Source organism: Anguilla rostrata, chromosome 1 (genome assembly GCF_018555375.3).
Source record: "Anguilla rostrata isolate EN2019 chromosome 1, ASM1855537v3, whole genome shotgun sequence".
Classification (NCBI taxonomy): Eukaryota; Metazoa; Chordata; class Actinopteri; order Anguilliformes; family Anguillidae; genus Anguilla; species Anguilla rostrata.
The window spans coordinates 78,759,518-78,774,214 of record NC_057933.1 but is presented as its reverse complement, the minus strand read 5'-3'; the positions used below and the strand labels follow the sequence as shown (position 1 = coordinate 78,774,214).

Sequence of the window (14,697 nt, the reverse complement as noted above, 5' to 3'; positions counted from 1 at the left end):
CAGGTTTATCTGTGAGTTACTTCAGTTACTATAGTTTTTGCCTTCTTGTTTTTATGATACAGCATTCAGTGGCATTAGACAAGTTTAAAAGGCAGGACTTATTTTTATTAACTTTTCTTAATGTGTCTGGCTTTTGTCTGAAACTTAGAATGAGTTAAAAACATTCACTTTGAGCAAAAAATTATATAAATGGTTGAAAAGAAAACAGATTATAAATAGTTTGATAAACCCCATTTCCTTGAAGTGATGGTTCGTTTTTCTAGGTTTGTCTAAAGTAGGCTGTGGCCACTTTTTAACTATGGCTTACCGGTTGCCTTTTCATATTGCGTCTTTAATGACAGATAGGTAAATCCATTGCGACTATATTTGGTTAATAATGCCCCACACACATAAACTGAAAAAATATCTTCATAACTCTAGCCCAAGAACAATTCTGAGTGGTGTGTGTATTGCCCTTAGAAACCCATTAAAGAGATTCGTTTTTATGTCACCACAAATCTTTCCAGAAGGTTATCTGGTCCTCCAAAAGAAGACTAGTACTGCTCCTTGGCAGGTGATTTACAGAACAGTTGCTGAGAACTTTACTCTTCAGAATGTCATAATTTTGGAAAAAATGGAATGCAAATCTAAAACTAAAGTACTAGGTTTTACAATAAGGGATTTCCGTCCCTGCTTCATTGTCGATTAAAGTAGAGAGAGGACCTGACACAACGGTGAATGTATTTTATAAAGCCTTAAATCAGCGCAGTCACGGAGTCGGGGGAAACTCTGTCGCCACCTGGTGAGGCATTAGAGTTAAGACATCAAACGGAAAAACTGATTTCTTCTGTATTTTCCGCTTTTGGGTTCTGCTACCTGCAATTCAGCGAAAACACCCCCTCTCACAGTTGAACAGATTTTTGGTTGGACCGCAACAGCGGTCTACAAACAGCCCTATAAACGCAAAAGTGAGTGACTGAGTGAGTGATGAAGTTACACCGCGCATGTTTGTGATTGAGTGACTGACTGATGAATGCAGTCAAAACCTAGTATATGGCTGGACCGAACCGGCCGACCAGTGTATATGGTCGGCCGGTTCAGTCCAGCCATAGACTAGGTTTTGACTTGGTCTTGTTTTTTAGTGCATGTAAATAGTGCCTAATTTGACGACGACCGTTATGAGTTAAATGATAGCAATCAGCAATTAATCAGCGTTAACTGGATGGATTGGATAAGAGAGCTGGGACAATAGAAGCAGCTGCTTCTATTACCAGCATTTGGTGAACTCTCAAACAGTGAAAATTTCTGACACTGTTTTCTATTTATTTATTTATTTGTTTGTTGATTGACCATGTTCATGGAATAATGATGCCAAATATCATTGACAGCCAAATATAATGACCTGAGCTTTGATTGCTTTCCATAATTACATTTGCTCCTCGACCACTTTTTTGTGTGAATTTAACTTCCCCTGTAACAAGTAGCCGTCTAACCCTTTATTTATTTATTTATTTTAAAAAACCTGCTCTTCAAAGGGTTAGTGAGGAATATGAATACACACTGTGAACAGTCTAGTTTTGAGCGTAAACAAAATTAACTGTTTTTGATGCAGTTAGATGCTAAAAATGTTTTATTCATTTTTGTCACTATATAACCATGTTATTCTGCTTTATTTTATTTTCTGTTAATTATGCATACCATTATGCAAGTAAAAAAATTACCTGGAAAATAATTATTTATTACTGATGGGTATTCACATTTTATTGACAGTTCATTGAGAAGGCTACCAAATAAAATTGACTTAATTTGTGCTATAATCTCCATGAGAAGTACACGTGCGCATAATTAGCACTGTAAAGTGTCATTTAACACAATGGGAGCATTATTAATTATTGGCAGGTGTCTTGATATGGTAAGTGCAGTGCGTATCAACCGTAACGGGATAGCCACTCCATGCAATGGATATGCCACAGTATATTCCTGGCATGGAGGATGAGGTCTTATGCTGCCATTTTTGACATACGGTCAGTAGAGGGAGTCATATCTTCATAACGGCAATTGGCATCAAAATAACTTCCTCTTCTCGCAGCGATAGAAGACATTATTTATCTTCTCAACAGACGTCCAGGTCCAGAGCCAGTGTCGTAATGATTGAATAAAATATATTGTGCCCATGTTTTTGACCATAACGACTCCGTGCGTGCATATCCCTACTATTTGCAACAGTTTGTAAAAAAAAAAAAAAAAAAAAAAAGCGTCCGTGCGCGCATGTGAGAGGGTGCTCTAATTTTCTTTTGCCATTTCGTAGAAATCAGTACAGCCATTTTCCATCCTGGCGAGGCGGCGGTGTGTTAAAAAACGCTGTGCTTTATCCCACTGCCCCCACCCATTTCCATATATTCCGTTCTTGCTGCTCACCTTTGCTCCCGGTTAGTTACGCAACTGTTCATTAATGGCTGCAGCAGGGTTTCACGGTGTCCGTTGTTGTGACGCGCGCTTCGCGAGGCTGGATAAATACTGTTACAGGTGGAGCTCGAAACTTTCTGCCGCGGTCCGGCAGCTCGCGCTGTAACACTCCCCCTCGTGAGACATTCCGAGAGAGATAAAGAGAAGAGCCGGAGCCACGGCGAACAGAGACCTGTTACTGAACTGCGTTTTCCATGGGAAGGCGAGGAGCTGCGTGCCAAGCGCGCGCCCCTATGGCACCTTACAACAGAGCCTCAAATCTATGATCCATGACTTGGTTTGTTTTAATATATAGGCTGTTTCATTTAACCTCTTCTTCTTACGCGGAATATTGGGTCTATTTTGTTGTGAACACTAGCCATTTTTGTCTCCGGAGACAGCTGTAGTTTCGTGGACGCATTTTTTTTACGCATTCGCAAAAAGTTTTTTTTAAAAATTCAATTTCAAAACTTTACAAACGTAACTGTTATTCAGCGAGAACCAATAAAGCAAGGCTTCATATATATGTAAAAATATTAAATGGTCTGGAAACCCTTGTTGATCACTCAGAGAAAAAGATGTGGGGACTGCCGAAGCCGCGGTATCGAAATTGCAACGCCTCGGATTCTAGCGAGGAGACCGAGCTTTTCGTGAACATCGGAGGAGTGAGGCAAGTGCTACACGGGGATATTTTAAACCGCTATCCGGAGACCAGGCTGGCGGAGCTGGTTAACTGCGCCTCCCGGAATTTCGATACAATTTCCTCCCTTTGTGACGACTACGACCCCGGTAAAGGCGAGTTTTATTTTGACAGGGACCCGGACGCTTTTAAATGCATTATTGAAGTTTACTACTTTGGTGAAATCCACATGAAACGGGGCATTTGTCCCATTTGCTTCATCAAGGAGATGGAATTCTGGAAAATCGACATTAGTTTCCTGGACGAATGTTGTAAGAGTAACCTGACCGAGAAGGAGGAAGAGCTGGCCGAAATAGCAAACAAGGTAAAGCTTATTCTTGAGGATATGGAGGGGGAGCCGTCGGCCAACCGTTGGGAGAGGTGTCAGAAGTTCCTGTGGAAGCTGATGGAGAAGCCGGAGTCATCCTTACCCGCGCGCACAATCGCCATCGTCTCCTTTTTCTTCATCCTGATCTCGTCCGTGGTGATGTGCATGGGAACGATCCCCGAACTGCAGGTGGAGGACGCCGAAGGAAACCAGGTGGAGCACCCGACGCTGGACGCCATCGAGACCGCCTGCATCGGCTGGTTCACCGTGGAGTACCTGCTGCGCCTGGCCTCCGCCCCGAACAAAGTGCACTTCGCCCTGTCCTTCATGAACATCGTTGACTTTTTGGCAATCATGCCTTTTTACGTGGTGCTAGTGCTAACATACCTGGGGACGGCCGTGATGGAGCTGGCCAACGTTCAGCAGGCGGTGCAGGCGCTGCGCATCATGCGCATTGCTCGCATCTTCAAGCTGGCGCGACACTCCTCCGGGCTGCAGACTCTCACGTATGCGCTCAAGAGGAGCTTCAAGGAGCTGGGCCTATTGCTCATGTACATGGGCGTGGGGATCTTTGTGTTCTCGGCACTGGCCTACACCATGGAACAGAGCCACCCCGAAACCCTGTTCAAGAGCATCCCACAATCTTTCTGGTGGGCTATCATCACCATGACAACAGTAGGGTATGGGGACATCTACCCCAAGACCACGCTAGGCCGATGCAATGCCGCTATTAGCTTTCTATGCGGGGTCATCGCCATTGCCCTACCAATCCACCCCATCATCAACAACTTCGTCATCTACTACAATAAGCAAAAGGTGTTGGAGACCGCGGCAAAACACGAGCTGGAGCTGATGGAACTGCAGTCCAGCGAAGGTGGTGCGAGGAAAGCGGCTCGGAAGTCCGACAGCACCGCACGCGCCTCCCTCAGCGATACCAACATCTCGTTCCTGGCAGAGGCGCACAGAACGCGGCAGCAGAGTTGCAAATAAGTGGAGGGAAAAGCAGTTACTTCTGAATGACTTCACGTCGCTAACATCGCTATCGCTAACTGGCGTGGGATCAAAGACATTCAATTCATTCCGTTCAAAATCCATTCAGGCATAGCTAGTTGCATTCTTACATTTGTTTGACAGTCCGCTCAAGTAAAGATCAATAAAATGACCGTGGAGATATGATACTTATATTTTATTTTCGCCAGGCAGCAGGTCTTCTATCTCACGTGTGACAATTGTTTCCTGTTGAGGTGTTTTCTTGACCATTGTTCAATAAAGTGCTTGCATGATAACGAATGTACTGCCCGTAAAAGACTCTATAATGCGAGAGAATGCATACTCCTGAGAAAAAACACCGCTTAGCCGCTTTCTAGTATATTCTGATAAATTACTCGTACGAGTAAAATAGTGTCATGTCAAAAGCAACCAACACAAAATAGTAAGATTCAACATGTTTAAATGCTTTTTGGAACGTCTCTGTTTGCAGGCTATTTAAAACGCCCAACCTGTGTCATGCATTCGCGTAAAAATATTACAGCCATATGTTGTAGTAGAACCACATGTTTATATGGTATCATGCCAGCTCCGTGCCAATTTCGTCATTGCTGTTTAAGTTAAATACTCGTTTGACAAATCATCTTTACGCACGTCTTATCTCGTAAAATGTGTACTTCTCTTTTGAGATCTGAAATCGATTTTTTTTTTTTTTTTTAAACATTATTTGTTTCACTATTTCAAAAGCTAGTGGTGTCAAATAGTTCTGTTCGGATGTTTTGTAAAATAAATAAATAATAGATTGGCACCCGCACAATCCCCTCAGCTTCAAAATCAGTACCTGTTGTAGAAGCGCAAACACTATTTTGTAATATGAAACGTTTGTACTGTTGTCATTTAAAACGACAACTGACAAAATTGCAACACGAAAACGGTTGATTAAAATGATAACTTTAAACACGAACAACAATGCTTGCATAGATAGCTACCGAGATTTAGCAAAACGTTAAAAAAATACGTTTAAAATACTTCAGAGAAAAAGAAAACACAAGAATATATACGCTGCCGGTAGCTACGGTTTTTGAGTTATATTTCTAACAAGATTATATTATTATTCTAGTTGAATTTAACTGCAAAAATGTTGTGCACTCACTGTTTTGTAGTCGTTGACTTTAAGAAAAATTTGGAAAATACATTCATATTTAGTATTGCAGCTCTTGGAACTCCGTGTAATATTTTAAATAAACAATAACAATTATAAACAATTTGTTGCCAATTGGGAACTTCGAAACTGAATGCTTTGAGCCACTGTGCCTGGGCGGTCTCAGCCCCGGGCGGCCACGTCATGGTACTGTCCAATGAGCACCACTGACTGGCTCGCTTGTGGAGATTCGATGGGGAGTGCGGGTAACCGGAGGGTTGAATCTTCAATAAAGCATATAGAAAGCTTTTTTGTGCGCCTTTTCTGATTTAGCAAAGCTCTCCATCGTAAATGTACTTTGTGGCGTATTCTACATGTGTCCAGTTCGTTATTATAATAGTCTGAGCCTTAAATCGGACAGCTATTACTGTTATTCACGATATTAAAAGATTCTGTTATTTAAAAATGTTTCTTACATATTTATGTGCGACCAAAAAATAATTTAGCTCGAGTTCAATTAGAGCCTCATTGTTAGAACCTTGCTCATATTACCCGTGGGTTTCCATTCTAATTTATCTGAAATTGCTTGGATTTCAAAGAGGTGGAACACAATGATTTACATGATTACATTACATTTTGTAATTTATGATATTAACGATGGCGCTGGAACACGCACGGCACCTCCATTGAACACACTTGCCTTGTATGGAATAGAGTGGAAAGGAGTTGCTTTTAAAACTAATATTTAATCCCATGACAATGTGTCCTTTGAGGATTGTGTGAATCCTTTGGGTCTACACATTTACTCTGTTTATAAGCAGGCCTGTGCATTATTATAGGGCTATTTTTCTTATCTGTACTGCTGACAGACATTTTACTGTTTTCATACATTTTAGGCCTAGTTGTAATCCCCTAACCCATAATTTTACCTACAGGACAACAGACAGACTATATTCATGTCACACGTTGGTATAATGTAGATTATAGTAAATGGTAAATGGACTGTATAAACTGTATAAAGGCTTGTGATGATGGTCTGGGGCACAAATTCCCACGAGCCAGGTTTTTGGTTGACTTGTACCATGGTCTGATTTGTGGAGGCTGCGTCTGTATTTATGGAAGTGGAGCAGTTACATGCGTGGCGACTGTGGAAGGATAATGACCAGTTTGAGCAATTTGTTAAACAAAATTATGGAATTTCGTATTGCACATTGACCAATGCAACAGTTAAGGCAGTTCTTGTCTGTGGCATTTTTAATATTTTAATCGTTGGTGATGTCACCGCCCCTCTCCCATTTAGACAGACGCAGAAGTCTGGCAGTGCTTAATTGAGTAATATGTGATGCAGTAACGTCCGCGTCGGGGAGCCGCAGGATACATCTATAATTACAACTCCGCTGACTGCGGCCAATATCATGGTTAGCTTGCCCGTTCACTTCTGTGTTACTTTCGGCGATTTATCCGCATGCCCGCTCTTTACGCTCTCCGCGATCAAGGCCCTATCTATTTGCGTCTGACGCTCAGCGAACCTCGCGGCTGACGGTACTGCTGCGCTGACTTCTGATGCTGGTGACAGCTGGGGAGACTACCGCAGCCCGCTACATTTAAACGATGTCACGTGGTTGAGACATCGTTTCAAATGCTTCCCGCAGCCTACAGTGCTCGTGGACACTATCGGCTATGGCAGACCGCATTCGAACTGGTACAGGAGCACCCGATTTCTTGCTGTGTTTAACACGTGGCCAACGCTTGACCATATTTATGCCCGCCCAGGGATTAAAGGTTTATTACTCAACACAGAAAGGAGAAAACTTCCTAATTTTCGATATCTGAGAGGCACTGTTCTCCTTCAGAATTAGTCGTGAAAGCAGAAAGAGGTGTAAATCCATCAGCGGTGTCGTCAGGCATAAATCTGTGCTGCGCTGTTTGCCCTTCAATCGAAGGCAGTGATCATTCGCCCATAGAGGGGATTTTGACAAACAGCCACCCGCGCTGGTGCTGGCATCGCGGCAGTTAATCTCCTAGCCAGAGAGAGGTCCCGGGTCCTACGATAGCCTACAATGTGCAGCGCTGCAGTATAATGGGAAGATCGCCAGGCTTGTAACCCAGTGCTTGCCGGTTTGTTTCCCAGGTAGGACCAGAGGTGGTGGGTCTAGTGATGGGAGAAAATGAACGAACGAAAACTTTTTTAACGACACTTTTTAGTGTCCGGTATGTACCGGGTCAGCATGTTGAACCTCCGAGCGCTCATGAATTGGACTCTCCCTGCATTTTTCCACTCAAAACTGCTGCCTGCTACGGTAGGTGCAGCGCTCAAAGCATAGCAAGTGGAACCACCAATGAATGAGCGAGATTGAATGAACTGTTCTCTCGGAGTATAGGAAGTCAATGGGACAACCAATGAATGAGCGATATCGAATGAACCGTTGTCTCGAACTATAGGACGTCAATGAATGAGCAAGTTGAATCGGACTTGACGTTGATTTGTCACATTTCTGTAACATCGTATTGAGCTTACATAGCCTACCTACATACGAGTAGGATGCAGAATCAGTGTATTAAAATGAATATTTTATCTTTATTAATGTAAACTTATACATGTCACGGAGAAACTGACGCCATTTTTTAGAAAAAGTATCAAAACTCGAGAGGTTCGAAAGGTTCGATACATTTACATGTATCATCTTGAAGGAACCGATACTGTGAAAATAGTCAGCCCGCCCTCCACTACAGGGGTCAGAGAGTAAAAGTGCTGCCTTGTGTTTCTTCCACCCATGAACTCTGCCAGATGATTTCACTTATTAGTTTTCCCTCCTGACTGACAAGTTCAGCTAGTTAACAAATACAAGTGATTGGAACAAAGTACCCGGCAGGACTTTTAACTTATGAACTCAGATTTTCCACCTCTGGGCAGGACACTGCTGTTGTACCCTTAACCCTGTGAAAAGTTGTTTTTTTTTTTGGAATGTCTTCTCCAAAATTCTAAATCGGTGTTCTAAAACTCTGTTGCTTTCAGTAGTGATTATTACATCAGCATTAGAATGTTCAGTTAAGAACATTCTAATCACATATTTGTGATCTTGCACCATAAAGGGTTAAGCTCGGTACTGAAGCTGAATTGTTTCCGTAAACGTCCAGCAGCATCAGTGGGTAGTACGTCAAGAAAGTTGTGTAAGTCGCTGTAGATAAGTGTGTCTGCTAAATGCCTGTAATGTAACAAGCCCAGTCTGAAGGGAGATCAATTCGTCAAAAATTGGAGGATGTAATTTTGGAATAAACTGATTTCTCTTTCTGCTGGAAAAAACCAGGGTGGAGAAGATCTGAGAGAGCTCATGCTAAGGTGAAAACAGTACCCATCCCAAAATCCATACTGCCCCAACAGGAGTGAAAAATCCATGGTTAATCCAAATGGATATTTCATTTTTCATCAACATTCATTTGCTTCTTCGTGTTATGGTTCAACTTTGCCTGACCTTTTTTTCAAACACTGGGCTGCGGTTCCCTGGTGTTCAAAACCCCAGTTATTTGCAACTCTATCATTAAATATACGTATATTTCCACATGCGCAGTCATAAAAATATTCACATTAATGAGGTATTGATCCAAAAGATGCCCAATCCACATTTCCCCCTCCGGGCTGAGAACTTGAGATGAATAAAAGACAGCATATGGTCTGCAGCCCCTGGGAACTGGTGCCTCCAGATATGAGTTGTGTGTGTGTGTGTGCATATGTGTGTGTGTGAGTGAGTGTCTGTGTGTGTATGTGTGTGTGTGTGCACGCATGTATGTGTATGTGCCTGTGTTTGTGTGAGTATGTGCTTGCACACGTGTATGTGTGATGTGTATGTGTGTGTGTGTATGTGCACACATGTGTGCGTGTAATTGTAATTGAAGTAGAAAACCTGCCCGTGTTTTGCTGTGAAATCGTGAGAAAATCAACAGGATTAGTCAGGAGAAGGAAGATGTGATGTTTATGCTACACTTGTGAACCTCCTGCTATGCAGTGATGTGCATGTGGCAAGGTTTAGGCATGCACTCTGGCGACTCTGGCTTGTTTCCTAGACATGAATTAAGCCTCATCTTAGACGTCTTAAAACTCTTTTCAATAGAGATTTTTTTCTTTTAGTTTAAGACTTAATCCGGACTTAATCTGGAAACTGACCCTCTGTATTTGAATTCCTTTTTTTACACAAACACACACAAACTAAACAACAACAAAAAAATCGAACAGTATTTTTCCTACAGGCTTACCCTGATTATATATCTGCAAGTACACGTCCTTGTTCCATCACCCGAGAGCAACATTTAAATGATATATGTAAGTATCTCCACCGTGCGTACGGTGGCTCATTCGGGTATTCATGTTGTGTTTTTTTGCCGTTGGGGCAACCAATCTGCATTTTTATTTTAGCTGGCTGTCCCAGTGGATTTGCATAGTTGCAGATTGCTGCTCGGAAGAGTTTTAATTCTGACAGGAATGCAGATCGGTTGCAGTTTAAAAAAAAAAAAAAAAATCATCATTAATCAGAAGCGAGAACATGATTTTTTTAAGATAAAAAAAAAAAGTATTTATCCTCAGTTTGGAATGCCCAGTCAAGCATTGGGACGTGGGGCGTAGTTAGGAAAGGACCCCATGAAAAAATATTTCTCCAGGCCCCCAGTTTTAAATGAAACAAATTTAAAAAATGTTTTGGCCCCCAAGCTGTGGGCCCCTGAAATCATCATCATCTTTCCCCCCACTAGTGACATGCAGTAAATATGACTCACTAGAACAGTGCCTTAACAGGGTGAGCCACCCAGCAACCATTTGCCAGTAAGTTTCCGGAAGTTCCTCCGGCACTCTCCCTCTCCCCATCCCCTCAAAGTTTATGGCGTAGTCTAAAGTGCCTTGTCAAGAGTGGAATAAGTGTATCCGGTTAGGACAAAGCCAAAATTATGGTCTTCCAGGAAACAGCTGCTCAAGGTGAAGCCTTGTTCCTTGAGGACCATAACTTCAGTGTGTTTTTCCGATTTACGGCCAGGGCCCAGGTCTGACAGGACTGCTTTCACTGCGGGAGGCACCGCCGCGTCTCCTTCAGGTGAAACCAGGACAGTCGTGCGGAGGACAGTTCGATTTATTCACCATCTGGAGGGAGTGTTCTGTGAAAAAGAAACTGCATTTTTGTGGATCTGAAATCTTAGTAAAAAATTACAGGGTTTCACTGTTTCCGTCAAATGCGGCCAAAGTCATGTAGAATAGCAGTGATAACTTCTTAATGAGCGTCACATAAAATGACAGGATTTATAGGTGAATAACAGGATATATGCAGTTATTTCCCTTCAATAAATGGTTTTTTAACAGTTTAAGGTCTGGAGCTATAGTCTGTTTTGTTTTTGTGTTTGATTCATTCGTATAAAATCTGAACAACGTTGGACTGCTCTGTTCTCTCCATTTCCAGTTTTTAACATGTGTTATTTTCTGTATAAAATTCATTTTGCAAGTTTACCTCCATACAGCATATTTTGAAGGCTTTCAAAATTGTCCTGCCCAAGAAGATGAATTTAAACCCTCTCAGAAAAAACTGTCTGTACTTTTCCTTTTGATATTTGTGTTTTTTAGGGCATACAAGGTTAAATGCTAATTTGACTAATGCTAATTTGAATGCATTGTGCTCAGAAAATAAAGTATCGTTGTATTAATTAAACTGCCCAAAACTTTCCCCAGGTTTCTGCCTGCAAAAAAAAACTACAGTAATTGCAAAGATTGCATTTGCCGGCGTTTTAAAGTATATTAGTAATGAGGCCTTAGTAACCAATCCCAGTGAGTCACCTAACTTCTAAAATTACATTCAATAGCTTGTACAGGGCCTCCTGCTATCCTGGGGCCTGTATCAATTGTCCTGCGAGCTTGTTCTTCTTTTTTTGTGTTCCTTTTAGAGTGAGTGACTGCATTGTCGAAAAGTATTTTTGGCTGGACCGCAACAGTGGGGCCAGCCCTGCAAACGCGAATGTCTGTGACTGACTGAGTGACTGCGTCAGTGATGAAGTTACACCATTGGTCGGCCGAGTTATGAAGTTACACCATTGGTCGGTCGGATTAAGTGTGTTAGGTCCAACCGTATACTAGGTTTTGACCTGGTCTTGTTTTACTTCTTAGGGTGCATGACCACCTCCACCATTAAGTCAGAAAATAGATTTTAAAGTCTTTGGATGTGTAATTTTCCTTTGTCATAGTCACAATGATTCTCTCTCTCTCTCTCTCTCTCTCTCTCTCTCTCACACGCTGACATTTTCTTTCTCTCACTTGCTCACAACATATGTACAAATACTATGCCATTGTCTTCGCACAGTAAAATGTCCAGTGTTAATGAACTCCAACAGAGTACATACACAGTACAATGTCCCGTGTTAATTCAACTCAACGCTCCAACAATGTTAATTCAACTCTTGCCAGACCAAATGTCACCTGTTAAGAGCTGAATTAACTTTGTTAAAGTTGAATTAACACTGGACATTTTACTGTGTATGAGTCCAATCGGATTGTAAGAGTTCATTTAACACCCAACATTTTACTGTGAGAATATATATTGAGCACATTTGTTCACAGGGAGGGGAAAGACCTCCTGTTGCCTATGGTTACACTGAGTCCACTCCTCATTTTCCGTTTTTGTGGGAGGCATGACTGATGTGTGGAAAGGCTAACTTGGTGTGATATGAGAGCCGGTGTGCCACAGTGTGCTGTAGTGCTTCAGTGCTTCCCTGCTGCAGAATGAGCTCGGTTGTGCAGGCAGCTGCATTGCAGCCAGTCAGTGTGTCACATCATATTCATGCGTCTGGCCTTCTCAGTGGAATAAGAAACCTGAAACCCCCCCCCGGTTTTTCCGGATTTTCCCTCCATACAGTGATCCAAACCCACCGGTTGTCCCAAAATTTCCCTCCTTACAGTGATCCAAACCCCACCGGTTTTCCTAAATTTTCCCTCCTTACAGTGATCCAGTCCACCCGGTTTTCCCTGATCTTCCCTACATACAGTGATCCAAACTCCTAATTTTCCCTGAATTTCTCACCTTACATCCACCCCCTAATTTTCCCCGAATTTCCCTCTGCACAGTGATCCACAACCCCCCTCACCACCCTGTGTCATTTCTGTGGTGTCATGGAAACGCAGAGAGCTTCTCTAAGTCTGTTAAATTACACAGTGTGAAACTCTCAATTGAGATTGTCTGTCCTGTCGTGGTAATTCAGAGCCTGAGATAGTCCGTAATCGGCTATCTCAGGTGTGTGCGTGTGTGTGTGTGTGTGCGTGTGTGTGTGTGCCTGTGTCATTATTATTTTCCCTCATTTTCATCCATAATTTGACCTAATCACAACTGCAGCACTACTCTATCACCATAGCAACCCACACTAACACAGGACGGCAGATACACTTGGGCTAAGGTGTAAATGAACACCCCCCCCCCCCCCCCATCCGCTTCCCCCAATAATATAGCATAATGATGAGATAAATAACTTCATATAATTAAGATGGAGATGTCATGATGTGGCTGGAATACACTGATCAGTAAGGCTGGGTGTTTTTTATGGACGTCACAGGTGTCATGGATTTCGTGACTTTCCCCATTTTTTTAGCCATTCTAGCAATTTCCTCATTTTTTAGTGCTTTCCGTGATTCTTTTCCCCACCAGTTTTGGATGGTAATTGTCAACCTTAACATTAGCCTATGATGTTCTTTGTATAGGTCTACAGATTCTAATAATAGCTTATTGCCAAATGCTTGAAGAAACAAAGTGTGTACAGATTCTGGAATGCGCAGGGATCAATATTCTCGATCCTCAGTTGTCTCAATTTGTCTCAAGTTGTTTGACGACTTCTGTCAATAGTGTGTTGACTCCTTCACCCACTATGGTAACACCAGTGACAACAGTCGCTCATCAACAGACTCAAACTTCACAATGTAGCCTACGACGTATTGTACCAAAACACTTCAAAGAAATAAAAGAACGAATACACAGTAACCGTGTTTTATTTTAGTGCAATTGCAATTTAAGCGTGCCTTAAGCATTTATAACGACATTCCGTTATAGAAAAAAACACGCTATTTCTTTGGAATAGCATGTGGACAGAATTAAGAAATTAAATGCACCAGCTTGTCAATGTATTTCGTAAGCTGTTCGTAGCAGCTGGCAACTGCCCATTGATTTTTTATTAAATTTTTTACTTCAAGCAGTTGTTGCTGTTGCTGTAGTTGCATATGTTATTTCATGAGATCGATTAATTAATTTGATATATTAATTTGAAAACGAGTGAGACAACTCAGTTCTCTTCCACTTTTTTTTAGGTTTCTGTGATTTTTCAACTGCTTTGCCGTGACTTTTCTGGGACATCAGCTAGTGTTTTTGGTACATGAACCCAGCCGAGTAATCTGTTGTATTTTCCCCTTCACCAGAAATAATTTCACAGCTGTTCTTTTCAAAATTTCTTCTGGGGGAGCATGCCCCCTGACCCCCCTACAGGGGGGTCCGGAGGCATGGGGTCTCAGTTCTCAGGGTCTATGCATTTCAAGCCCCCAAGATTCTAACTCTAAGTTACGCCCTTGCAATTGGCCTCTCTGATTGGCTGAGGGACCCATCAGTCAGGGTTTCTTGTGGCATGCCTAGGACATGCAAAAAGAGTAATGAGAAAAAAAGTATAATTACAGCTTAGATAAGGAGTATATTCATCCATGAAAAAAAATGACAGTGAGATTCACTGATTAGAAGATCCAATATGACAGCATGAATAAAACATGCCATAGACCTCATGCTCCTCATTTGCAATCTATATCTCCACTTTTTTTAAAGGAACGATGCCAGCTGAAACCATTTCACTCTGGAATATGGGAGAAAATTGCTTGTGAAGCTGCTGTATCCTCTTCTCAGGCTTTAGCCCACCTTGTCAAGGTTTGATTGATGGACATCTCTCAGACAGAATTGAGACAGCTGTAGAAACCGGTAGCCTCCACTTGACCGAAACTTGCAAAATGTGTTTAAAATTCAGAAGAAAAAAAGATGTCTCTCTCACTGTCTGACAGTAAGGTGGAAAGAGGCCTCTGTATCTTTAAAACAAACTGTGTTTCTAATTTGCATATGTATGAGCTCCCAAATTTATGCACTCCCCCTC

General features: G+C 42.0%; 1 protein-coding gene across 1 annotated transcript; it reads left to right on the top strand.

Annotated features, from left to right (window-relative positions):
* Positions 1-2,023: 2,023 nt before the first annotated feature.
* kcnf1b (potassium voltage-gated channel, subfamily F, member 1b) lies at positions 2,024-5,125 on the top strand. The gene has a single exon (XM_064303010.1). The coding sequence runs from the start codon at positions 3,003-3,005 to the stop codon at positions 4,419-4,421; it is 1,419 nt and encodes a 472-aa protein (XP_064159080.1). The 5' UTR covers positions 2,024-3,002; the 3' UTR covers positions 4,422-5,125.
* The last annotated feature ends 9,572 nt before the right edge of the window (positions 5,126-14,697 follow it).